The following is a 27,845-nucleotide window of genomic DNA, read 5'->3' as shown; positions in this document are numbered from 1 at the left end:
ATTTTTGTTTGAATAATATAATAATAATAATGAAATAATAATATATAATAATGAAAATTAAAAAACATTTGGTTTTTAATTTTCATTATTTACTTAGTTATTACAGTATGTCTCTATATACATATATTTAATTTATTTTTAATTTTGTCCAAGGGGGCTCTTTTCAATTTCTTACACACACTTGTTATTACATATGTTGACCAGAGGGGGAGCAATTCATATTGTTACACACACTTGTTATTTCATATGTTGACCAGAGGGGGAGCACTTTTAAACCCGACAGTCAATTTGAAAAATCCCTCCTTTTTGGGACCACCCTAATTTTGATAGATTTCACCACCATGGAGCAAATGAGACATTCTCTATTAGATGCAATGGTTTTCCGTATTGGGACCATGATTTATGTCCGAACTTCTTCACCGGTCCTCATATGGAAGGTACTTTTCCTTGTTGTCTCAAGAAGGGTAGAACTACAAGAACACACACACACACACACAGCAAAGCCATCTGCAGTTGTTTTTATGTAACACAATATTTACCAGCTTAGGTTTCACAAAAAGCTTTTAAAATACACCTTTAAAGTGCTTTTTTACCATCATTTTGAATAATTTAAACTGCACCAGAGTCTTGGTCCGCTTGTTCAGATGGAGGCTTTTGCACCCGACCAAACGAACCGTACGAGCAGAGAAAAAACGCACCAGAGTTCTTTAGAAATGAACCAAACATGGCAAGTGTGAACGCACCCCATAATGTTGTCCCTTCACGGCATCATCATATATTAATAATAGTAGGCTGAATAAAAACAAGTGCTTTCCTAACATGCTGTAGAAAAACCAAGTTGAACCAATAAAATGTAACGTTTTTAAATGTCTCAGTGGCACAAAGAAGCCATTATACATTGCACTAATTGATATATTCCTCCCGGCTGGTGCACAGGATGATGCTTTATATCTTATGACTACACCTGCCAAGGCTCCACACAGCTTTCCTGGCCCCGTAGGTTATTCCTACTTTGTTTGTTTGTTTTGGACACAGACTGGCTGTACCGGTTCAAAGAAGTCCTATTTCATCGAGCTGCCACACGCTCCACCCGGAAACATGTATGATGTCACACCGCTGGACCGAGCGATACCAAGCTTTCTGCATGTCTTTCGGGAGGAATTAAATATTGAAGAACTTCTCCTACCTAGCCCGGGTAATAAGTGGCTCATGTGGCTGCGTCAGTGTGGCCCCAAGTGAAAGTGGGGTTAGGATCCCATCTGCCCACCGTATTACCACTTTTAAAAAGTATGCAGATGATTCTGTCTTTTTGAGGAATGGACTTGTCATCATTTCTCGACGTCCACGCTGTTCTCCTGAGGGAACACAAAAGAAGAAGCAGAGAACTGATTAAAAGGACACAAGTCTCCTTTTGACAGGCTTTTAAAAGGATCAACGTGTTGGGACACACTTGACAATTCACCAACGGCCTGGAAGCTTCCGGTTTATCCCAGAAGAAGTCACTGTTTCCCCGTTCGTTATAGAAGTCGTCATTTTCAATGTCACCCTAAAGTTCAAGTACCACTGAATAGTCCCACACACACTAGGTGTGGTGAAATTACCCTCTGCATTTGACCCATCCCCTTGTTCCAGCCCATGGGAGGTGAGGGGAGCAGTGAGCAGCAGCGGTGGCCGCACTCAGGAATCATTTAGATCAGTGGTCCCCAACCTTTTTGTAGCTGCGGACTGGTCAACGCTTGAGGGGGGGGTATGGTATTATTTGTATTTTATTTTATTTTATTATTTTATTTTTTTTGTCATAAAGAAATACAATCATGTGTGCTTACGGACTGTATCCCAGCAGACTGTATTGATTTATATTGATATATAATGTATATATTGTGTTTGTTATGTTCATTTAATAATAAAAAATATATATATATTTTCTTTTATTTCTTGTGCGGCCCGGTACCAATCGGTCCACGGACCGGTAGGTTGGGGACCGCTGATTAAGATTGCATATCAAATAGATTGCAGTCCTGTGGGAAGCACTTTAATTTATTGCTGAACAGGAAAAATGGTTTGCAAGCTGCTACCAAGTTTTTTGATGATGATGTACCGTATTTTCCGGACTATAAGGCGCACTTAAAATCCTTTTCTTCTCTCAAAACTCGACAGTGCGCCTTTAACCTGCTGCGCCTAATGTACGGAATAATTCTGGTTTTGCTTACCGACCTCGAAGCAATTTTATTTGGTATAATGTGTAATGATAAGTGTGACCAGTAGATGGCAGTCAACCCCATACGAGATACGCGTAGACTGCACTACCCTCTGCATTTGACCCATCCCCTTGTTCCACCCCCTGGGAGGTGAGGGGAGCAGTGAGCAGCAGCCGCGCTCGGGAATGATTTTGGTGTTTTTATCCCCCAATTCCAACCCTTGATGCCGAGTGCCAAGCAGGGAGGTAATGGGTCCTATTTTTATAGTCTTTGGTATGACACGGCCGGGGTTTGAACTCACAACCTCGTGATCTCAGGGCGGACACTCTAACCCAGAGATGTCAAACGTAAGGCCCGTGAACTGGTCCGCGGGATAAGTTTTCCAAGTATAAAAATTAGCTGAAATTTTTGAATGAAAAAACTGCTGTTCTAAATGTGCCCACTAGATGTCGCAATAGTAATTCTATGTACCTTTGTAAATTATGCTATACACTACCGTTCAAAAGTTTGGGGTCACATTGAAATGTCCTTATTTTTGAAGGAAAAGCACTGTACTTTTCAATGAAGATAACTTTAAACTAGTCTTAACTTTAAATAAATACACTCTATACATTGCTAATGTGCTAAATGACTATTCTAGCTGCAAATGTCTGGTTTTTGGTGCAATATCTACATAGGTGTATAGAGGCCCATTTCCAGCAACTATCACTCCAGTGTTCTAATGGTACAATGTGTTTGCTCATTGGCTCAGAAGGCTAATTGATCATTAGAAACCCCTTGTGCAATCATGTTCACACATCTGAAAACAGTTTAGCTCGTTACAGAAGCTACAAAACTGACCTACCTTTGAGCAGATTGAGTTTCTGGAGCATCACATTTGTGGGGTCAATTAAACGCTCAAAATGGCCAGAAAAAGAACTTTCATCTGAAACTCGACAGTCTATTCTTGTTCTTAGAAATGAAGGCTATTCCACAAAATTGTTTGGGTGACCCCAAACTTTTGAACGGTAGTGTATATGTAAAAAAAATAAAAATAAACCACATGTTAGTACATCAGTCGAGGAAAATGAGCAAACTACATAAATAACATTCTGTAATTTGATTTTGATAATTTTTTTTTATCTTGATAGATTGAAAATGAACACCAATGAGTTGACCGATGAACATTATCACATAATTTAATCAGAAAATATAAATAACAACAAATAAAGATAAAATACTAAGTGTAAAAAAAACATTATGATTTGTAAATTTTCAGAATGTGCTTGTTCTATTTTTAAACAAAGAAAACAACCCGAAGTTGTCTTTATATTTAAGTTATCGTGCCGTGATCTACTCCCACTTGGGAGTAGATTTTTCTCCATGTGGCCCCCGATCTAAAATGAGTTCGACACCCCTGCTCTAACCATAAGGCCACATCAGAACATGCCAATCATCCTTTGTCAGGTTCTGATGTGTTTGATGTGCATTTGAGAAATAAAAAAACAACAAATACATTTCCAGGACACCAACCTCCTGGCTCTCAGACACAGTCCGGCTGTTGGACGCCACCTCCTCCGAAGGCACGCTGCCGTTAGAGTCCGCTATCAGCAGCGTCCGCCGTTCCCTGGCTGGTTTATCACACTTTGTCACACGGAACCTACGCGGGACACAAACAAGATGAAGACTTCCCAGCAGTGGAGTATTGAAGTCTGGATTTACAGACACCTACCTGCCCACGGACAACACGGTGACTTCCCCCGAGTGTCTGCGCCGCTGCTCCGCCTTGCGGATGGCGGCGGCGGGCTTGCTCATGAGCGGCCATTTCTTCTGACTGCAGCGCGTGCAGATGTTCTTGTGGCCGCCGACGCCGCCGATGGTGTGCAGGTGGTTGCAGGTGTGCTTGGCGGCCTCCGGCGGCGCTCCCGGCGACACCGGGGTCATGGGCGGCGAGGGCGAGTAGGGGGAGGTGGGGGTGACGGGTGCACTGCGGAAAGGAAAAATCTGGATTTAGCAAAGATGTTTTGGGAGAAGAGAAATGAGGTCAGCCTCCAAACATGAGGACTCCCCCCTCGTCTGCATGCTCTCAATCAAATCTGTGCCAATCCTGGGAGGCCCCGAAAGAGCATGGCCTGATTATGCCTCTGCTGGCTTACAAGCAGTGTGCTGCTGCCATCTGGTGGTCATGCTCGCACACGACAGGGTGAAAACAAACAACACTTACCCATCAGAATCGATGCTGGTTTCGTGCACCATGGCTTTCAGAGCATCCGAGTTGGCTGAAATGACAAAAAAAAAAATGTTTTAAATAAACAATAAAAACTTAAATTGATGACTTTCCCATTTTACTGCTGGGGGTTACATTTGAAACAACACTTTTTCAAATGTTCTTGTCATTAGACCATATTTTCGGTATATTACAAACCCCGTTTCCATATGAGTTGGGAAATTATGTTAGATGTAAATATAAACGGAATACAATGATTTGCAAATCATTTTCAACCCATATTCAGTTGAATATGCTACAAAGACAACATATTTGATGTTCAAACTGATAAACTTTTTTTTTTTTGCAAATCATTAACTTTAGAATTTGATGCCAGCAACACGTGACAAAGAAGTTGGGAAAGGTGGCAATAAATACTGATAAAGTTGAGGAATGCTCATCAAACACTTATTTGGAACATCCCACAGGTGAACAGGCAAATTGGGAACAGGTGGGTGCCATGATTGGGTATGAAAGTAGATTCCATTAAATGCTCAGTCATTCACAAACAAGGATGGGGAGAGGGTCACCACTTTGTCAACAAATGCGTGAGCAAATTGTTGAAAAACCCTTCTCAACCAGCTATTGCAAGGAATTTAGGGATTTCACCATCTACGCTCCGTAATATCATCAAAGGGTTCAGAGAATCTGGAGAAATCACTGCACGTAAGCAGCTAAGCCCGTGACCTTCGATCCCTCAGGCTGTGCTGCATCAACAAGCGACATCAGTGTGTAAAGGATATCACCACATGGGCTCAGGAACACTTCAGAAACCCACTGTCAGTGACTACAGTTGGTCGCTACATCTGTAAGTGCAAGTTAAAACTCTCCTATGCAAGGCGAAAACAGTTTATCAACAACACCCAGAAACGTAGTCGGCTTCGCTGGGCCTGAGCTCATCTAAGATGGACTGATACAAAGTGGAAAAGTGTTCTGTGGTCTGACGAGTCCACATTTCAAATTGTTTTTGGAAACTGTGGACATCGTGTCCTCCGGACCAAAGAGGAAAAGAACCATCCGGATTGTTATAGGCGCAAAGTTGAAAAGCCAGCGTCTGTGATGGTATGGGGGTGTATTAGTGCCCAAGACATGGATAATTTACACATCTGTGAAGGCGCCATTAATGCTGAAAGGTACATACAGGTTTTGGAGCAACATATGTTGCCATCCAAGCAACGTTACCATGGACGCCCCTGCTTATTTCAGCAAGACAATGCCAAGCCACGTGTTACATCAGCATGGCTTCATAGTAAAAGAGTGCGGGTACTAGACTGGCCTGGCTGTAGTCCAGACCTGTCTTCCATTGAAAATGTGTGGCGCATTATGAAGCCTAAAATACCACAACGGAGACCCCGGACTGTTGAACAACTTAAGCTGTACATCAAGCAAGAATGGGAAAGAATTCCACCTGAAAAGCTTCAAAAATTGGTCTCCTCAGTTCCCAAACGTTTACTGAGTGTTGTTAAAAGGAAAGGCCATGTAACACAGTGGTAAAAATGCCCCTGTGCCAACTTTTTTGCAATGTGTTGCTGCCATTAAATTCTAAGTTAATGATTATTTGCAAAAAAAAATTCATTTCTCAGTTGGAACATTAAATATCTTGTCTTTGCAGTCTATTCAATTGAATATAAGTTGAAAAGGATTTGCCAATCATTGTATTCTGTTTTTATTTATGAATTTACACAACGTGCCAACTTCACTGGTTTTGGGTTTTGTATAATGAAACACAATAAAGCACATAAAGTCAAGTTGTTTTTCCACTCTACTGGTTATTTAATCTATAGCACAAAGCACAGGAAGCTGTTTTTTATCAAACATATTAGCATATCTACATTGGAGTAGTCCTTTTAGGAAATAAAAAAATATGAAATTGGGCCACATATGCTTAGAATTTTCAGTATGCGCCTTTTGGTGGGAAAAGTGGACAGCCCTGGTTGAAACAGCCGGCTGGACGTCCTAAAGAGACGCCAGTTCTGGCACATTGCTGCAACATGGAAGCTCCACAACTCACACTCACTCACAAGATGGTCCTTATCATCCAGCAGCATCCTCTTATCATGCGCCACATGGCGCCCACTGACGATTACTTTGCTATCCAGGATGGCGCCCTTGTACCACCGCCGTGCTTTTCTATCCGCCACAAAATCTAATTATAGGCTTTTGAGTCCCGCAACCAAACAATAAATGGGATCCAAGATGGCAAGATATTAACTGTCAGCGGTTTATTTCATTCTGCAGATGCATACCTTCATTATTCATGATGTAGTGGACGATCTGTCCCACGGTGTCGTTGTTTTCACTCAGAGTGTCGTTGAGCTCTGCAAGCATGTAGAAAAAGAAGCCATATTAGAGCACGCACATTTACGTGTGCAATGCTGCAAAAGTCAGGCAAATAACTCATTGGATGGCTCCTCTCAATTAGTCACAGCTGCCACCTCCAACCAAACAATCAGAGGGACTCCAAATAAGATGAATAATCCCTGAAATTGCAGCAAAAGAGCAGAATAGGAGTGATGAGACAAGCCAACGTGTGGCCCAGGGGCTTTTTGAGACCAGCCGCTTGTATTTTAATAGGAGCAGGGCATATTTCTAAGTATAGAATTTAGATAAAGGCCTACATTTGAACCTTACCTTGTCTTAAAAGTTTGATAACCAGATTTGATAATTACCAACATCTTTTTTTATTGTGTCTGTAAGCTGTTAACATACATACGTATACACATACTGTACATATACATTCACTGTAAAAACATACATATACACATCCTGTACATATACAAGTACATATACATACATACACTCATGCATATAATCACCTTTCATCAAACATATATTAACGTTGTTGCCCTAGGGGAAACTGGGTAAAAAAAACAGCACACTGACAAAGCTTAACCTATTGTTACTATAACAATGTACAAGGTTAATAGAGTTTGCTTCTCTTTCTTCCCCTCCATTTATCTGCTTTCTTTCTTAATTCAAGTTATCATTATATATATGTATTGTTGCATTTGAAACAATTGTATTGTTGATAATAGAGGTAATTATTGTTATTATTCATAATCAATTGTTTTATTTCTATTGGTATTTGTATTGCTGCATTTGTAGTGTAATAATGTTCATTGTCATTTCTGTGTTATTAATATTTACTTCACTAACTGTTTCTTTGCTATGACTTTTCGTATCATATTTGTACATATCTTATCTGCTGATGCTGTTCTGTTGTTGTTGTTGTTATTGTTATGTTTGTTGTTGTCTCGCTGTCTTATCCCCCTTTGGTCCCCGCAATTTCCCCCTCTGTCTTCCTTTTTTTCTTTTTCTATGCACTCCTGCTATGGTCCGGCTGCTGCAAATAATAATATAAATCCATTTAATCAAGTCAAATACAAATAAGGCAACAAGAGAAGTATCCCACAGTTCTCTTTTGTAAAGTAAATCTGTACAGCAGATATGATCATCTACATCAACAACATGACAAAAAAAGTTTGAAAAAATATAAAAATAGCTCTTAACCAAAATAGCATTTGTGTTGTTAAAATAGGATCACCGTTAATTCACTGTTTTATAGAACAACATTTAAAAAAGTATACTTTGTACTAGGGCTGTGAATCTTTGGGCAGCGCACGATTCGATTCAGAATCTATTCTCGATTAAAAATATTCAGTTTTATAATATAAATAAACAGCTCTAATAAATGTCTTTATTACTTAAAAGAAAACTGGTTTTGTTGAATACAATTCTATTCAAACATTTAATAAAGTTAAATAAATACAAAGAAGGCAACAAAAGAAGTATTACACATTTCTCTATTCTAAAGTAAATATTCACAGCAGATATAGATCATCTACATCAACAATATGATTTGCCTGAGTGGCTGGACAGGACAGATTGAAAAAAAAGAAAAAAAAGGTTTAATGTATTTAACTTTTTTTTAATTGATTCAGATTTGTTACAAATGAAAATCGCAATTCATTTGAAAACTGATTATTTTTTGACGTTCCTAATATGTAATGTTTCTCTTACATTAATTTATTTGTGGCATCTTGCTACAAATATGTTTTATTTATATAAAAAAAAGGGGGACAGTACTTATTAATGGACATATACAAAACTTGTAAATATGTCCGATTCCAGCTAAAAAGGCACATTTCCATCCGTTATCCCTTGGCAGGTTTGGACCACCACAAATAGATTTGGTTCTACTAGTTAGATGGTGATATGCATGGTAACTCTGCTCTTCCTTCCTATGCATTGACAGTTAAAGACAGGAAATGATTCTTACGTCATGCATTTACTTGGTGATCAAATACTGTAATAAAGTGCTACTTGTGAAAGCGCTAAACCAGTGATGTCCAGTATGTGGCCCCGGGAGTCATTTGCAGAACACAACTTGTTTTTTGTTTGTTTGTTTGTTTTTCTAAATGGGCCCGCGGCACATTGTAGAGATTAAAAAAACAACCAAAAACAGCAGAAAGGTAAAAAATAAAGCTGAAAATGTTTTTAATGTTGACAAAAGGGACTAATAATAACACATAAATGAGTCTGTAAATACATATGTGCATGGCATTTTTTCCGCTTTGCTAAACAAATAACATGCACATCCATCATGGCCAATTATGCTAATTACACAATGACATCGACAAATCGCCACCAACACCACAAATAGATTGCAGTCCTGTGGGAAGCACTAAAGTACTTCATTTTATTGCTGAACAGGAAAAATGGTTTGCAAGCTGCTACCAAGTGTTATTTGATGATAATGTACCGTATTTTCCGGATTATAGGGCGCACTTGAAATAAAAAAAATTCTCAAAACTCGACAGTGCGCCTTATAATCCGGTGCGCCTAACTTATGGAATAATTCTGGTTTTGCTTACTGACCTCGAATCAATTTTATTTGGTACATGGTGTAATAAGTGTGACCAGTAGATGGCAGTAAAACATAAGAAATACGTGATGGCAATATGACTCAAGAAAACGACATCAACATTTTATCTATCAAATCTATCAAAATTTTTTAGTACGACTTTGGTAAGCTATAAAGCCGCACCGCTTGATGGATTGTACTGTGCTTCAACATACGAGTATTAGTATGGTGTGTGCATAAGGTAAGACATTATCTGCGGTTTTGTTTCACAATACTATGCAAAAGCAACTTTTCTTACCTTCTGGTACCTGCTGATCTATATTTGGAATCTGCATAAGTCCTAAAAATTTGCTTTGTAGTCTGTGCCAACGCCGTAGTCGATAAGCTTCTTCTTTTTCTATATCTTCTTGTTATGGGACATTCATCCTCCGCTGTTGCCATTTCTAATATAAAGTAGTGTAAAGTTCTTAATTATATCTGTCAGTAAACTCACCATGAAAGCGCTAAAACATACCGGTGTAGTGAGTTTACATTATTCACCCAAGGAACTTTTGTTATTAGGGAATTCCGGTCGGACAGTTTTTCACGGCACACATTTCTGGCGTTGTTGTTGTTTCCGGCGGATGAGGAGATGCTGCTCCGTTATTGATTTAAGTGAAGTCTGAATGTCATTAAAACAGTTATCTCCATCTTTTGACACTTCTTCCACTCCCGTCCTTGCACGCTACACCGCTACAACAAAGATGACGGGGAGAAGACGCTGCCGAAGGTGAGCCACGTAAATAAGACCGCCCACAAAACGGCGCATCCGGAAGCGACTGTCAGAAAGCGGCTTGAAGATTATATGTAAAACATAATCTATGCAACATTTTGACCAAAAAAAAACATTACATTTTATGTAGACCACAAGGAAGTGATTTCAATTTAGAAATAATTATAATAATAATATGACTCCTTTAATGCGCCTTATAATCCGGTGTGCCTTATGTATGAAAAAACTTTGTCTGTTATTTGCCTAATAAACAACAATAACAAGTATAGTTTTGAAATATTTTTAACGTATTAGTTTTCTCGTTTTTAATAGTGGCGGTCAAAGAGAACCTTTGAAGCGTGTGTTCAATGAACAACAGATGACTAAGATCAATACGGTCCCAGCATTCTCATTGTCTTCTGTGTGCCGTGGAAAAATTGTGGACATTCCCGCCCTTTGCGCCTTGCTTCCTGCACGTCTAACAAACATTCTCACTCTTTCTGCCGTGCCACGGTGGTACTAAGTCCCAACGTCTAACGCAGACTTGTGATATGCTGACTTTCCCACGCAGCAGAGGCGCTTTAAATCAAAGAGTGTGGAATGAGATTTACGTGTGCTTTGAGATGCCTGCTATAGACTCTTATTATGAAGGAGAGTATTTTTTATGTTTGTTTTGTCCGTGTAAAATGGGGGCAGCGGTGGACATTCCAGGAAGTGAGAAATGCACAATGTAAACAGTTCTCCCTTGTGAAGATTCATGTCCAACTCAACTTTGGGAAAGGTTACAGGCGGAAGGAATGTCAACCAGGGTTTACTGGCTCGCATGTCGGCCTCAACGGCGCCATGGCGACAGCAGCACACATTATCTGCAGCTGTCACAGTGCGAGCAATAACAAACTACCGGTAAGTCTCTCAGTAATGAGAATTCCATCATCGTGAATGCACTTCCTGGTTAAGTGTCATGTGCATGGGAGCGTGTGCTTCCTTTACGTCACCATCCCACGCTATGACATTCCAATGTGAAATAGGGGGATTTTCAAATTTCAGTTGTCAAATTAAAATAAAAAAAGATGTTTGGTGTGCTTTTTGTTGTAGTTGACTAAGTGTTCACACTGGTATTTTTGTCATGCGACCAAAGGCTGCGCAGTAAAGTGGATTGAAGCTTTATTAGTGACTCACGTGACGCAACTCAAATATTACAAACCTAAAACTCCGTCCGCTGTACTGTACACAATACAAGCAAACGAAGGTGTCCTTAACCTACTGTAAGATCAGTGATCACGGCGCCACTAAAAATAGTTTGTCTGCGTGAGCGCTTATAACATCAAATGTGCTAATACTTGGTTAACATTCAGGTCACCAGACGTAAATGGAGTGTTGTTGGCGGGTTTTGGATGTTTTCAGAGGGCTTTATGGAATAGATAAGAGCATTCCTATTAGCTGCATTGTAAGCCACCTCATATTTTCTGTCTTTTACAAATTAAATTGCCTAAAAAAAAGAAAATAATGTGCTTGACTTACATAGAGATTGTGAATGATAGGCTAGATTAGTAGTTCCCCTTTCAAGGGGACCTCCATCCATCCATCCATACATCCATCCATTTTATTTCGCTTATCCGAGGTTGGGTCTCTTAGGCAGCAGCCTAAGCAGAGAAGCCCAGACTTCTCTCTCTCCCCAGCCACTTCGTCCAGCTCCTCCAGGGGGATCCTGAGGCGTTCCCAGGCCAGACGGGAGACAGTCTACCCAACGTGTCTTGGGTCTTCCCCGTGGCCTCTTACTGGTCGGACGTGTCCTAAACACCTCCCTAGGGAGGCATTCAGGTGGCATTCTGACCACCTCATCTGGCTCCTCTCGATGTGGAGGAGCAGCGGCTTTACTTTGAGCTCCTCTCGGATGACAGAGCTTCTCACCCTATCTCTAAGGGAGAGCCCCGCCACCCGGCGGAGGAAACTCATTTCGGCCGCTTGTACCTGTGATCTTGTCCTTTCGGTCATAACCCAAAGCTCAAGACCGTGGGTGAGGATGGGAACGTAGATCGACTGGTAAATTGAGAGCTTTGCCTCTGGCTCAGCTCCTTCTTCTTCACCACAACGAATTGATAAAGCGTCCGCATTACTGAAGACGCAGCACCGACCTCCCAATCCACTCTTCCCTCACTCGTGAACAAGACTCAGAGGTACTTGAACTCCTCCACTTCCCCAACCCGGAGATGGCACTCCACCCTTTTACGGGCGAGAACCATGGACTCGGACTTGGAGGTGCTGATTCTTATCCCAGTCGCTTCACACTCGGCTGCAAACCGATCCAGTGAGAGCTGAAGATCCTGGCCAGATGAAGCCATCAGGACCACATCATCTAAAAATAACAGAGACCTAATCCTGCAGCCACTAAACCGGATCCCCTCAACACACTGACTGCGCCTAGACATTCTGTCAATAAAAGTTATGAACACAATCAGTGACAAAGGGCAGCCTTTCACTAGAAACGGGTCCTATAGAGAGCGGACCGCCACAATCAGACAGTCCGATACCCCATACTTTCTGAGCACTCCCCACAGGACTTCCCGAGGGACACGGTCGAATGCCTTCTCCAAGTCCACAAAGCACATGTAGACTGGTTGGGCAAACACCCATGCACTCTCAAGGACCCTGCCGAGAGTATAGAGCTGGTCCACAGCTCCACGACCAGGACGAAAACCACACTGTTCCTCCTGAATCCGAGGTTCGACTATCCGGCGTAGCCTCCTCTCCAGTACACCTGAATAGACCTTACCGGGAAGGCTGAGGAGTGTGATCCCACGATAGTTGGAACACACCCTCCTGTTCCCCTTCTTAAAGAGAGGAACCACCACCCTGGTCTAACAATACAGAGGTACCGCCCCCGATGTCCACGCGATGTTGCAGAGTATTGTCAACCAAGACAGCCCCACAGCATCCAGAGCTTTAAGGAACTCCGGGCGGATCTCATCAACCTATTGAGATCCGAGGTAGCTTTTTAACTACCTCGGCAACCTCAGCCGCAGAAATAGGAGAGCCCACCACAGATTCCCCAGTCACTGCTTCGTCATAGGAAGACGTGTTGGTGGGATTGAGGAGGTCTTCGAAGTATTCCCTCCACCGATCCCCAACATCCTGATCATGATATTGTTACACCACTATCCTGTGTTTTGGTCGATTTATAATTGTGATCAAAAATGTAATCATTCAATGATCTTGAAAATGTATATCACAATTGGTATGACCAATACTGCCCCTGTAACTGCTTACTATTGGATCAATATAAACATTTTTGCATCGCCCAAAGCTAATGTGAAGTACTGAACAGAATATTATTATTAATATTATTCAACAGAATAATAAATGTTCATTACACTTTAGCAGAAGTATAAGTAGAACCATGTTACAACAGAAGCTACTAACAGTAAATTAACAAGTACCGTATTTTTCGTACCATAGGCCGCACCGGATTTTAAGGCGCACTGCCGATGAGTGGGTCTATTCAGGTCTATTTTCATACAAAAGGCGCACCGGATTAGAAAGCGCATTAAAGGGTTCATATTATGATTTTTTTCTAAATTTAAAGTACTTCCTTGTGGTCTACATAACATGTAATGGTGGTTCTTTGGTCAAAATGTTGCATAGATTGTTTTACAGATCATCTTCAAGCCGCTTTCTGACTGTCTCTTAAGGATGTTGTTTTGTGGGCGATGTTGTTGCTCCACTTTGACAGCATCTTCTCCGTCATTTTTGCTATACCGGTAGTTTTGAGCGCTTCCATAGCAGGTCTACTGAGAGATATAAGTTAGAACTGAACACTACTTTATATTAGAAATGGCAAAAGCAGAGGATGAATGCCCCACAACAATAAGATGGGGAAAAAGAAGGAGCTTATGGACTACAGCGCGCACTCCAATAGCGGACGTGTGCAAATGTTCGGCAATTATGCAGATCCCAAAGACACATCAGCAGGTACCAATAGGTAAGAAAAGTTGGTTATGACGAGACAAAATGCCAGATAATATGTCTTGTAATAAGCCATTTTTGGGTCCTTAAACACACATCTGACTACGGTAGCCGTAATACTGTGCGTTTAATCAATCGTAAAGTATTTCTGATTTCTGTAACTTACCAAAGTCGTACTAAAACATTTTGACAGATTTTTGAGCGCCGTGTGTAATGTTCTATATTCTCAATGAAACATCAACATTTTGGTGTTGCTTGCTTACCGGTACTTGCTAGCGTCATTACTTAACATGCGTCAGCCTGCAGTCGACACTTTTATATTATGGGTGACTGCCATCTACTGGTCACACTTATATTATACCATGTACCAAATACAATTGCTTCGAGGTCAGTAAGCACAACCAGAATTATTATGTACATTAGGCGCACCGGGTTATAAGGCGCACAGTCTATTTTTGAGAAAATTAAAGGATTTTAAGTGCGCCTTTTAGTTTGAAAAATACGTCAGCAGCCAAATTAGGAGCATTTGTAACCAGTTTTGAAATGGTTCTATTATCATTTACAGATCAGATAATATATCCTTATTGCAGGAGGCTGCAATATATATCACAATATAGATTTTACGCCATATTGCCCAATCTTAGTCTGGATCAGAGTTACCGAACCACAAGTGCGAAACGCAGCTTTCAAAGGGGAACTGCACTTTTTTGTAATTTTGCCAATCATTCACCATCCCTATGTAAGACAAGCACACGTTTTTCTATTTATAATGCATTTTTACGTTAGCAAAAATCCGCTAACAATGGAGTCAATGGAAGTCGCTCTATTCCGCCTATAAAGTGCTCTAAAACATCTAACGTTTAATATACACGCTGTAAGAGTATATGTAATGCAGTAAATAATAAATGATAAATGGGTTATACTTGTATAGCGCTTTTCTACCTTCAAGGTACTCAAAGCGCTTTGACAGTATTTCCACATTTACCCATTCACACACACATTCACACACTGATGGCGGGAGCTGCCATGCAAGGCGCTAACCAGCAGCCATCAGAGGCAAAGGGTGAAGTGTCTTGCCCAAGGACACAACGGACGTGACTAGGAAGGTAGAAGGTGGGAATTGAACCCCCAGTAACAGGCACATTCATAATAACATGTCATATTTACATAATTTGCTCATTTCAAGCATACGGCGGCGTATTAATTTCACAGACGCATCACAACGTTCGCTTATGAGGAGGATAGCCTGCAAGATTTAGAAGCTGTGGGCTAAACGAATCCAGCTTGAGTGACACACTAAGCATCATGTAGCAGTATTGCTACGTACTAAACAACAAATATAAACTATAAACATAATGAAACGATCACTTCCTGTACAATATCTGATCTCACTGGGATACCGACGGATAGGATGTTCTTATATTACCGTTTAGATGCCAAATTTATTGATAATCCACAAAACAGGTTAAAAAAAAAGTTTCCTGAGACAACTGTCTTTTTGTGTCTTTAGACTTAGACTTCCTTTTTATAGTCATTTAAATTTGAACTTTACAGTACAGATAAGAACAAAATTTTGTTGCATTAGCTCATGGTAGTGCAGGATAAAAAAGCAATAAGGTGCATATATAAATAAATAGATTACTGTGCAGATAAATATATTGCACTTTTTCATATGCATCCTAGTTTATGGATGTATGTTATATTGTCTTTTTATTCCAGTGAGTTAATCCATTTTGGGGGGAATTAAGGGGATAGTTACGATGCGTTCAAGAGTCTTACGGCCTGAGGGAAAAAGCTGTTACAGAACTTGGAGGTTCTGCTTCGGAGGCTGCGGAACCGCTTTCTAGAGTCCAGCAGTGAAAACAGTCCTTGGTGGGCTTTAGTGTAAAGTTCTTACTTATATCTGCCATGAAAGCGCTAAAACATACCGGTGTAGTGAGTTAACATTATTCAGCCAAGTTCCGGTCCGACGGTTTTTCACGGGACACATTTCCGGCGAATGAGGAAATGCTGCTCCGTTATTGATTTAAGTAAAGTCTGAATGTCATTAAAACAGTTAGCTCCTTCTTTTGACACTTCTTCCACTCCTGTCCTTGCCCGCTACACCGCTACAACAAAGATGACGGGGAAAAGACGCTGCCGAAGGTGAGCCACGTAAATAAGACCGCCCACAAAACAGCACATCTGTAAAACATAATCTATGCAACATTTTGACCAAAGAACCACCATTACATGTTATGTTGACCAGAAGGAAGTGTTTTCAGTTTAGAAAAAGAAAAAAAATATGACTCCTTTAATGCCCTATAATCCGGTGCACTTTATATATGAAAAAGTATCGAAAATAGATCATTCATTGGCAGTGCACCTTATAATCCGGTGCACCCTATGATTAAAAACACGGTATTACTCCAATTATTTGCACTGCTAGCCACCCAGAACGAACCCGTCATTACAAATTGGAATGCAAAAAAAAATACGTGTGTTCTTGTCTCTTATAAGGATTGTGAACAATAAGCATAAATCTAAAAAAGTCTAGGTCCCCTTTTAACATTGGTGTGTGTCTCTGGTCCTTGTGCAGAGTCTGATTTGAGCCCAAGTGGACCAAATTGCACAAAAGTTCACTTGCATACACTTGTTTGGTGCACCCCAGGGTTCGGAATATAACGTTCCCACTTGACCAAACAAACCGTACCAGCGTTCCTTTAAAAAACCCACTACTACCGACCACGCAGTCTGATAGTTTATATATCAATGATGAAATCTTAACATTACAACACATGCCAATACGGCCGGGTTAACTCATAAAGTGCAATTTTAAATTTCCCGTGAAACTTCCGCTTGAAAACGTCTATGTATGATGACGTATGCGCGTGACGTCACGACGGCAACGGAAGTATTCGGACCCAATGTGTCACCATACAAACTGATCTGTTTTCATCGAAAAATTCCACAGTATTCTGGACATCTGTGTTGGTGAATCTTTTGCAATTTGTTTAATGGACAATGGAGACTGCAAAGAAGAAAGTTGTAGGTGCGATCGGTGTATTAGCGGCTGGCTGTAGCAACACCAACACCAGGAGGTTGTGTTGTGTTTGAGCTGGATAGCAGACGCGCTACCGTGAGTACAGCTTTGGCTTCCAAACATTTGATCGCTTGCCGGTACGTGTGTGTCGCTATGTGCATGTCACGTACGTAACTTTGGGGAAATATATGTTTCTTGCCGACTCTGATGGCGGCCGGGGTGTCGTCGAAAGCTACAACGCCCGCCGCCGCTCTGTAGCTAAGTTAGCTTCAATTGTTAATCTTCGCCAAGCTGGAAATTATTAACCGTGTATTTACATGTCCATGGTTTAATAGTATTGTTGATCTTCTGTCTATCCTTCCAGTCAGGGTTTTTTTTTTAATTTTGTTTCTATCTGCATTTGAGCCTGATGCTATCACGTTTGCTCTGTAGCTAAAGAGCTTCACCGATGTATTGTCGTGGAGATAAAAGTCACTGTGAATGTCCATTTCGCGTTCTCAACTCTCATTTTCAAGAGGATATAGTATCCGAGGTGGTTTAAAATACAAATCCGTGATCCACAATAGAAAAAGGAGAAAGTGTGGAATCCAATGAACCCTTGTACCTAAGTTACGGTCAGAGCGAAAAAAGATACACCATGCACAACACTCTAGTCCTTCACTCTAACGTTCCTCATCCACGAATCTTTCATCCTCGCTCAAATTAATGGGGTAATCGTCGCTTTCTCGGTCCGAATCTCTCTCGCTCCATTGTAAACAACGGGGAATTGTGAGGAATCCTTCCTCCTGTGACGTCACGCTACTTCCGGTATAGGCAAGGCTTTTTTTTATCAGCGACCAAAAGTTGCGAACTTTATCGTCGTTGTTCTCTACTAAATAATTTCAGCAAAAATATGGCAATATCGCGAAATGATCAAGTATGACACATAGAATGGATCTGCTATTCCCGTTTAAATAAAAAAAAATCATTTCAGTAGGCCTTTAAGTGGAACCAAACGAGTCAAGCGTTAAAGGCCTACTGAAACCCACTACTACCGACCACGCAGTCTGATAGTTTATATATCAATGATGAAATCTTAACTTCCGGTTGAAAACGTCTATGTATGATGACGTTTGCGCGTGACGTCAATGGTTGAAACGGAAGTATTCGGACACATTGTATCCCAATACAAACAGCTCTGTTTTCATCGAAAAATTCCACAGTATTCTGGACATCTGTGTTGGTGAATCTTTTGCAATTTGTTTAATGAACAATGGAGACTGCAAAGAAGAAAGCTGTAGGTGGGATCGGTGTATTAGCGGCGGCTGTAGCAACACAACCAGGAGGACTTTGACTTGGATAGCAGACACGCTATCCGACCGCATCGATGATCGGGTGAAGTCCTTCGTCGCGCCGTCGATCGCTGGAACGCAGGTGAGCACGGGTGTTGATGAGCAGATGAGGGCTGGCGTAGGTGGAGCGCTAATGTTTTTATCATAGCTCTGACGAGGTCCCGTAGCTAAGTTAGCTTCAATGGCGTCGTTAACAACAGCATTGCTAGGCTTCGACAGGCGGCACAGCATTAACCGTGTAGTTACAGGTCCAGTGTTTGGTTCGGTGTCTCCTGATAGTAGTATTGTTGATCTTCTGTCTATCCTTCCAGTCAGGGGCTTATTTCTTTTGTTTCTATCTGCATTTAAGCACGATGCTATCACGTTAGCTCCGTAGCTAAAGTGCTTCACCGATGTATTGTCGTGGAGATAAAAGTCACTGTGAATGTCCATTTCGCGTTCTCGACTCTCATTTTCAAGAGGATATAGTATCCGAGGTGGTTTAAAATACAAATCCGTGATCCACAATAGAAAAAGGAGAAAGTGTGGAATCCAATGAGCCCTTTTACCTAAGGTACAGTCAGAGCGAAAAAAGATACGTCCTGCACTGCACTCTAGTCTTCACTCTCACGTACCTCATCCACGAATCTTTCATCCTCGCTCAAATTAATGGGGTAATCGTCGCTTTCTCGGTCCGAATCGCTCTCGCTGCTGGTGTAAACAATGGGGAAATGTGAGGAGCCCTTCAACCTGTGACGTCACGCTACTTCCGGTACAGGCAAGGCTTTTTTTATCAGCGACCAAAAGTTGCAAACTTTATCGTGAATGTTCTCTACTAAATCCTTTCAGCAAAAATATGGCAATATCGCGAACTGATCAAGTATGACACATAGAATGGACCTGCTATCCCCGTTTAAATAAAAAAAATTCATTTCAGTAGGCCTTTAATGTACCTCATAAGTGTTAAAAGTTGAATTCCTTACCTCCTCCCAGCTCCAGATCCTTGTCTACTTCTTCGCATGCCTCCTCCTCATTCTGCGCCTCAGTGGTACACCTGTAGCCCTTCCTCTTCAGCACGTGGCAGATGACCACCCCCAGCAAGCCCAGGAGGAAGAAGACGGGCACCAGCACAAAGGCCGTGTAGTCCGGGTTGACCGCTCCTCCACCTGCCCCTCCTTTCCCGGTGACAGTCGTCTGACCCGCTAGAGGACAGACAAAGAGAGCGAAAGTAGTTCAGAGAGAGAACAACAACACAGGGGAGGAATGCCACTGCAACGTCCTTGAACGGTAACCAGGTAGTTACAGTGGAGACAATCCGGTTGAAAGGTGAAAGGTTACACTGACTTATGGGAGTCCAGCACACCATATAAGAAAGAATGTAACAAACAATATTAATGCTAAACCGCGGTAAAACTCCCAACGGTTATGATGACTGTTTCATATAAAAATGATTGTAAAACTGTGATTGATGACTGCACTTTGATAAACTCAAGTACTGGTGATACTGATCATTTTACTTCAGAAGCACGTCTTTCCCCATCAGGAAACGACATACCACAATCTAAACTTGTATTAAAAAATGCTGTCTGAGCAACTAAACCATTAAATTTGTGGGGCGGTATAGCTCGGTTGGTAGAGCGGCCGTGCCATCAACTTGAGGGTTGCAGGTTCGATCCCCGCTTCCGCCATCCTAGTCACTGCCGTTGTGTCCTTGGGCAAGACACTTTACCCACCTGCTCCCAGTGCCACCCACACTGGTTTGAATGTAACTTAGATATTGGGTTTCACTATGTAAAGCGCTTTGAGTCACTTGAGAAAAAGCGCTATATAAATGTAATTCACTTCACTTCACTTTTGCGCAGTTTTGCACAATGCTCTCTTACAACAGGGTGCTCACTCTATACTCGGAGGAATATGACACGGCGGTGTCTATAACAGGAAGTGAACACGTGTGACGTCACATTAACCCGACCTGCAACACTCGTTTTGCCCTTTATTTATTGAAAAAACAAGTGTTTTGTGTGTCTAATTAATTTTATGTTTTAAATAAAACTTGGGTAAAATATTTCAGTGTGTGTCAAAGTACTTTATGAACAAATTCAACAATACAGAGAAGATAATGAGTACTGTGATCATTAAGGTAAAATTAACCTTGTTATGAAATATAAATATTGTTACATCCCTACACATAAAAACTCCACCACCTGAAAAATGTGTGCGATTCCGTGAAGTCAAATTAGATTTGCACAATAGTTTGCTGAGTAACCCTCCCATGACCGCTGTGTCATCGACAAGTGTGCGGAGCTGTCCCACTTGCCTTCCTGATCCAATAAGAAGCAGTTTGACCGTGCTTGAGCCCCCCAGTGGGCGAATAGTGTCAAAGTGCAGCGAGTTCACAAAGATGACGTAAAGCTATCTGATCATTTTCTTATCACCAAGAAACACTCCGAGCACAAGGATCTTGCGTTGGCCTAAAAGCCTGCGATCACACAAAACGCTTCGCTTTTGGTCCACTTTCTGGTGAACTCTGGAGTGATTGAGTTCACGTCATCTTAAATGTGAATGCTCTCCTGAAGGAATCAATAAAGTACTATCTATCTATCTATCTATCTAAACAGACCATAGACACAGACCAGTGTTAAAATAACAACAAAAAGGACATAGAAATACTAAATTGTAAGGAAAATCTTTGGGAATCCTGCTATGCTTTGTCCTTTCTCCCTCTGTGTGTCAGACTACTGTATTTTCCGGGCCATAGGGCGCACCAGATTATAAGGTGCATTTTAGGACTCATATTATTATTTTTATTTTTTTCTAAATGGAAAACACGTCCTTGTGGTCTACATAACATGTAATGGTGGTTCTTTGGTCAAAATGTTGCATAAATTATGTTTTATCATCTTCAAGCCGCTTTCTGACAGTCGCTTCCGGGTGAGTCGTTTTGTGTGCGGTCTTATTTACGTGGCTCAACTTCGGCAGCGTTTTCTCCCCGTCATCTTTGTTGTAGCGGTGTAGCGTGCAAGGACGGGAGTGGAAGAAGTGTCAAAAGATGGAGCTAACTGTTTTAATGACATTCAGACTTAATTTAAATCAATAACGAAGCAGCATTTCCTCATCCGGAAACAACAACACTGGAAATGTGTCCCGTGGAAAACCGTCTGACCGTAACTCTAACAACTAAAGTTCCTTGGGTGAATAATGTAAACTCACTATGTTTTAGCGCTTTCATGGCGAGTTTAATGACAGATATAAGTAATAACTTTACACTACTTTATATTAGAAATGGCAACAGCGGAGGATGAATGTCCCATAACAAGGAGATAGAGAAAAAGGAGAAGCTTATCGACTACGGTGTCGGCACGGACTACAAAAGCGGACATGCGCAATTTTTCAGGACTTATGCAGATCCCAAATACAGATCAGCAGGTACCAGAAGGTAAGAAAAGTTGCTTTTGTATAATATTGCGAAACAAAATGCCAGATAATATGTCTTACCTTATACACACACCATAATAATACTCGTATGTTGAAGCACATCAAACAGTGCAGCCTTCTTCTCTTATGTTTGACTGCCATCTACTGGTCACACTTATCATTACACCATGTACCAAATACAATTGCTTCGAGGTGTAAGCTCAATCAAACTTATTCTATACGTTAGGCGCACCGGGTTATAAGGCGCACTCTCGAGTTTTGAGGGAAAAAAAGGATTTTAAGTGCGCGTTATATTCCGGAAATTACGGTACTGTTTAAAAGTACGTTTTGAAAAGTCTTTCGTGAAAGCTAAGTTGGCAAAAATTTCAGTTGAAAACAACTTAAGTATTAAACCGAACAGAAGGAACTCTTTAAAAAGTATATTTTAGAAGCTTTTTGTGAAATCTAAGCAAGTAAATATAGTAGAATGCAGCTGAGATAGGCTGCAGCACCCCCCGCGACCCCAAAAGGGACAAGCGGTAGAAAATGGATGGATGACCAAAAAAATGGGTATTCAACATTGACAACAGTTTGTTTGGGCATATTTCAAGTTATGTCACAAGATATGTCACGAAAGCTGTTCAATAACATTTGTTAAGTTACGAAGGACTTAAAGGTGCTACATGTAATAATTGCATGTCAAGTCATCATTAAATGGCCCTCATATGTCAAAAGGCAATAATAAATCATGTTCTTTTCGAATACCTCTATAACTGATAACGGTAGTTCAGCCGGGATATGCTCATTTCAAAATTAGATTTACAGCCCCAAAATCTTATTGTTTTCATTTCGATGCCCCGCATCACACATGTCAGAAAGTAATAAAAATAAAAGAAATGAACAAATTAGAGAGGTGGTTTGACACAAAGATACTATTTTGGAATCTCATTCAAACTAAAATAATACTTTTTGGTAAGAGTACAAGAGAAAGTTTCATGCAAATACACACAGACAACGTAGAAATTGACAGGGTAAAATAAATCTAATTTCTCGGTTTAAATAATTGATGATGAAATGAACTGGAAATCTCATAAAAAATATGCAACGCAAGGTGGCAAGAAATACATCAATTATTAATAAAGCTAAATATATAAACCTGCTCAGTGAACTCGTGGTTAAGAGTGTCCGCCCTGAGATAGGGAGGTCGCGAGTTGAAACCCCGGCCGAGTCATACCAAAGACTATAAAAATGGGACCCATTACCTCCTTGCTTGGCACTCAGCATCAAGGGTTGGTATTGGGGGTTAAAATCAGCCAAAAAATTATTCCCGGGCGCGGCCATCGCTGCTGCTCACTGCTCCCCTCACCTCCCAGGGGGTGGAACAAGGGGATGGGTCAAATGCAGAGGGTAATTTCACCACACCTAGTGTGTGTGACTATCAGTGGTACATTAACTTTAACTTTATGTATTGGAAATGTATTAGAAATTGCTAAACGGAAAATGGGTCGAATGAAATAAACTCTGCTTCTTCCTACTCCTTTTCGGACATGTAGGAAAGTGAAGTGAATCAAAGCGCTTTACATAGTGAAACCCAATATCTAAGTTACATTTAAACCAGTGTGGGTGGCACATGGAGCAGGCGGGTAAAGTGTCTTGCCCAAGGACACAACGGCAGAAGGATGGCGGAGGCGGGAATCGAACCCGGAACCCTCAAGTTGCTGGCACGGCCACTTTACTAACCGAGCTATGAGACATGGTAACAATGCGCCGTGCTAAATTGACCATTACCATAACCATACTATTATGTTCGTAGTTTATGCACGTGTATTTACTACTACAGATACTGTACTTGAATGTATAATAGACTGTATTTATATTATTTACATGTGAATAATGCTGTATAATAGACTGTATTTATACAAACCCCGTTTCCATATGAGTTGGGAAATTGTGCTAAATGTAAATATAAACGGAATACAATGATTTGCAAATCCTTTTCAACCCATATTCAATTGAATGCACTACAAAGACAAGATATTTGATGTTCAAACTGATAAACATTTTTTTTTCTTCCAAATAATCATTAACTTTAGAATTTGATGCCAGCAACACGTGACAAAGAAGTTGGGAAAGGGAGAAATAAATACTGATAAAGTTGAGGAATGCTCATCAAACACTTATTTGGAACATCCCACAGGTGTGCAGGCTAATTGGGAACAGGTGGGTGCCATGATTGGGTATAAAAACAGCTTCCCAGAAAATGCTCAGTCTATCACAAGAAAGGATGGGGCGAGGTACACCCCTTTGTCCACAACTGCGTGAGCAAATATTCAAACAGTTTAAGAACAACGTTTCTCAAAGTGCAATTGCAAGAAATTTAGGGATTTCACCATCTATGGTCCATAATATCACCAAAAGGTTCAGAGAATCTGGAGAAATCACTCCACGTAAGCGGCATGGCCGGAAACCAACATTGAATGACCGTGACCTTCGATCCCTCAGACGACACTGTATCAAAAACCGACATCAATCTCTAAAGGATATCACCACATGGGCTCAGGAACACTTCAGAAAACCACTGTCACTAAATACGGTTTGTCGCTACATCTGTAAGTGCAAGTTAAAGCTCTACTATGCAAAGTGAAAGCCATTTATCAACAACATCCAGAAACGCCGCCGGCTTCTCTGGGCACGAGATCATCTAAGATGGACTCATGCAAAGTGGAAAAGGGTTCTGTGGTCTGACGAGTCCACATTTCAAATTGTTTTGGGAAATATTTGACATTGTGTCATCCGGACCAAACGGGAAGCGAACCATCCAGACTGTTATCGACGCAAAGTTCAAAAGCCAGCATCTGTGATGGTATGGGGGTGCATTAGTGCCCAAAGGAATGGGTAACTTACTCATCTGTGAAGGCACCATTAATGCTGAAAGGTACATACAGGTTTTGGAACAACATATGCTGCCATCTAAGCGCCATCTTTTTCATGGACGCCCCTGCTTATTTCAGCAAGAGAATGCCAAGCCATATTCAGCATGTGTTACAACAGCGTGGCTTCGTAAAAAAAAATTTTGAGTGCGGGTACTTTCCTGGCCCGCCTACAGTCCAGACCTGTCTCCCATCGAAAATGTGTGGCGCATTATGAAACGCAAAATACGACAGCGTAGATTCCGCGACTGTTGAACGACTGAAGCTTTACATAAAACAAGAATGGGAAAGAATTCCACTATCATTTATTGAGTGTTGTTAAAAGAAAAGGTGATGTAACACAGTGGTGAACATGCCCTTTCCCAACTACTTTGGCATGTGTTGCAGCCATGAAATTCTAAGTTAATTATTATTTGCAACAAAAAAAAAAAGTTTATGAGTTTGAACATCAAATATCTTGTCTTTGTAGTGCATTCAATTGAATATGGGTTGAAAAGGATTTGCAAATCATTGTATTCCGTTTATATTTACATCTAACACAATTTCCCAACTCATATGGAAACGGGGTTTGTATTATTCACATGTGAATAATGCTGTGTAATAGACTGTATTTATATTATTCACATATAAAAAATATACACGGCACAGGGGTTAGTGCGTGTGCCTCACAATACGAAGGTCCTGAGTTCAATCCCGGGCTCGGGATCTTTCTGTGTGGAGTTTGCATGTTCTCCCCGTGACTGCGTGGGTTCCCTCCGGGTACTCCGGCTTCCTCCCACCTCCAAAGACATGCACCTGGGGATAGGTTGATTGGCAACACTAAATTGGCCCTCGTGTGTGAATGTGAGTGTGAATGTTGTCTGTCTATCTGTGTTGGCCCTGCGATGAGGTGGCGACTTGTCCAGGGTGTACCCCGCCTTCCACCCGAATGCAGCTGAGATAGGCTCCAGCACCCGAAAGGGACAAGCGGTAGAAAATGGATGGATGGGACATGTAAAAAATACTTAAGTGTTTATTGTTCATTGTGAGCGAACTGTGGTGCTGAATTTCCCCCCAGGGATCAATAAAGTACTTTCTATTTTATACCAAAGTGCGTACCAAGTAGACTTATCTTATGTTTTGACAAATGCTGCAAAAGCCCTCAGAGATCATGATAAAGACCTTCTGACCTAACCCTGAAAGTTCAACAACATCAGCAACACGTTTAAAGAAAAACCCTCCTTTTTTTTTAAACTCAAGCTTTGTAAAGGCCTTAAAATTAACTACCTCCCTTTTTTTCCAATGCCGAAATAGTTCTTGGTTGCAACGAAAAGCAGGACGACGGAAAGTAAAAGTTGCACGTCACGGGTATTCTAGTTCTTGGAAAGACCGCCAGTGAACCTGACAAACCTGCTAAAACTAATTTGAGAGTAACCTGCAAAAGGAACTTTTTTTCAGACAGGACGTTCTGCCTTGCCTGCGCCACGATGCGCCACCAGCCAGCGGGGCAGAGGAGAGGCAGGGGGCAGGCGGCCATCGCTATAGACCCTACACTCTCCGCCTAAGTCACCTTACCCGTAACCACCGCTGGGTCGTCCATGAGTGGATGCGGCGACAGCTGGCCGGGGAAGCTGGCGATGATTCTGGCAGCCGAGCGAAGGAGCGCCGCGGTCACACGCACATTCGAGCTTGAGGAGGGGCTTCTCTGCCGTAACGTCAACGTACTTCCTGATTCTTCAGAAAACGGACACGCCTTGCTCTTAAAGGGACAGGCACCTCGAAGCCAGCACAGTCCCCTTTTAATGGGTGAGGGCGGACCTAATTCACTTCCGCCTACCAATCCCCTAGCAACCGGGAATTCGTTGAAAACAAACCAGCTCACAGCGAACACTGCATTGACAGAAAAAGCATTTAACGAGCGTTGTGGCTTGGAAGTCGGCGTTAAATCCTTCATTTACGCATTGTTACTTATTCGCATATCGTGTGAAAAAACGAAAATGTATTATTTGCGTCAGACTTGTCTTAGTGAACTTTAAAGCTTCTCAGGCTTAGCTTAGCTTAGCTTGCTAGTTAGCTTAGCCTGCGCGCTACTAAGAAAGAGACGCGGAAGTTATCAACAACTTTGTGTGAACACGCCGTACTTGTTGGAGCCCACGTCGAAGAAGAAGCGCTTGTTGTCCACAGTCATCGACGAAGCCCTCCGGCAGCTCCGCGGGCTCCTCGTCCACGCCGTAATCGTCAATAAGTTTGGCCAAAGCGTCGCGGAACTCGATAAGTCCCTGCGGCGGGAGCGCGATGGTCTGACCCCAAGCCGGGCCCCCTGTTCACGGTCTGCCGGATCCTCAAGAACCGTCCCCCGCTGGTTCTCTTTCAGGTCCATCCATGTAGTACTTCCGATTCTCCCGCACTAGGAACTCGCTTTTCAGGGCCCGCCACGGCTCATCCTGCACCATGCCCGGGTTGCTGGGACCCAACTGGGCGTAGTGTTCGATGAAGTCCCCCAAGTAGTCGCGGAACTCGACCGCCACCGACATAGACAGCATGAGGCGGCTCTTGTTGCCACCGGCCCCTACTTCGGCTATCTTCAAGAAGCGGCCTTTGGCGTTCTGCTTGACGTCCAAGTAGAAGCGTTCGTTTTCCCGGTGTAAAGCTGCGAGCCATTTGTCTCGTCTCTGTGGGCTTTTATCACGCTTTGGCAGAACAAAATACAACCTTTGTTTTCCCTGTTTTCAGTTGTGGTTAGCACAACCTAAAACAACACAGTTTTTCGGCATTTTGGAGGCAGAATGACGGGTTTAACCAGCGTAGGTCGACAGGTTAAAGAGTAATGGCAACGGTTTGTTTTCAACGCCAGACTGGTTGCTATGGCTCGAAGAACCCGTATGTAGCTCAGTTGCCTGGATGTCGGCCCTCACCCATACGTGAAAGTGTTTAGGGCAGGGGGTCAGCTATGCTGACTCTCGCCAGATCCTTGTACAAACCCCGTTTCCATATGAGTTGGGAAATTGTGTTAGATGTAAATATAAACGGAATACAATGATTTGCAAATCATTTTCAACCCATATTCAGTTGAATATGCTACAAAGACAACATATTTGATGTTCAAACTGATAAACATTTATTTTTTTTGCAAATAATCATTAACTTTAGAATTTGATGCCAGCAACAC

General features: G+C 41.7%; 1 protein-coding gene across 1 annotated transcript; it reads right to left on the bottom strand.

Moving 5' to 3' along the window:
• Positions 1-503: 503 nt before the first annotated feature.
• Positions 504-26,452, bottom strand: LOC133662260 (RELT-like protein 1). Its single transcript, XM_062066093.1, has 7 exons — positions 26,252-26,452; positions 19,337-19,555; positions 6,690-6,761; positions 4,402-4,456; positions 3,910-4,164; positions 3,711-3,837; positions 504-1,355 (listed from the first exon to the last, which is right to left on the bottom strand). The coding sequence occupies exons 1-7, from the start codon at positions 26,274-26,276 to the stop codon at positions 1,329-1,331; spliced, it is 780 nt and encodes a 259-aa protein (XP_061922077.1). The 5' UTR covers positions 26,277-26,452; the 3' UTR covers positions 504-1,328.
• Between the last annotated feature and the right edge of the window lie 1,393 nt (positions 26,453-27,845).

This window comes from Entelurus aequoreus, linkage group LG12, assembly GCF_033978785.1.
Source record: "Entelurus aequoreus isolate RoL-2023_Sb linkage group LG12, RoL_Eaeq_v1.1, whole genome shotgun sequence".
NCBI lineage: Eukaryota > Metazoa > Chordata > Actinopteri > Syngnathiformes > Syngnathidae > Entelurus > Entelurus aequoreus.
This window is presented reverse-complemented; position numbering and strand designations above follow the sequence as displayed.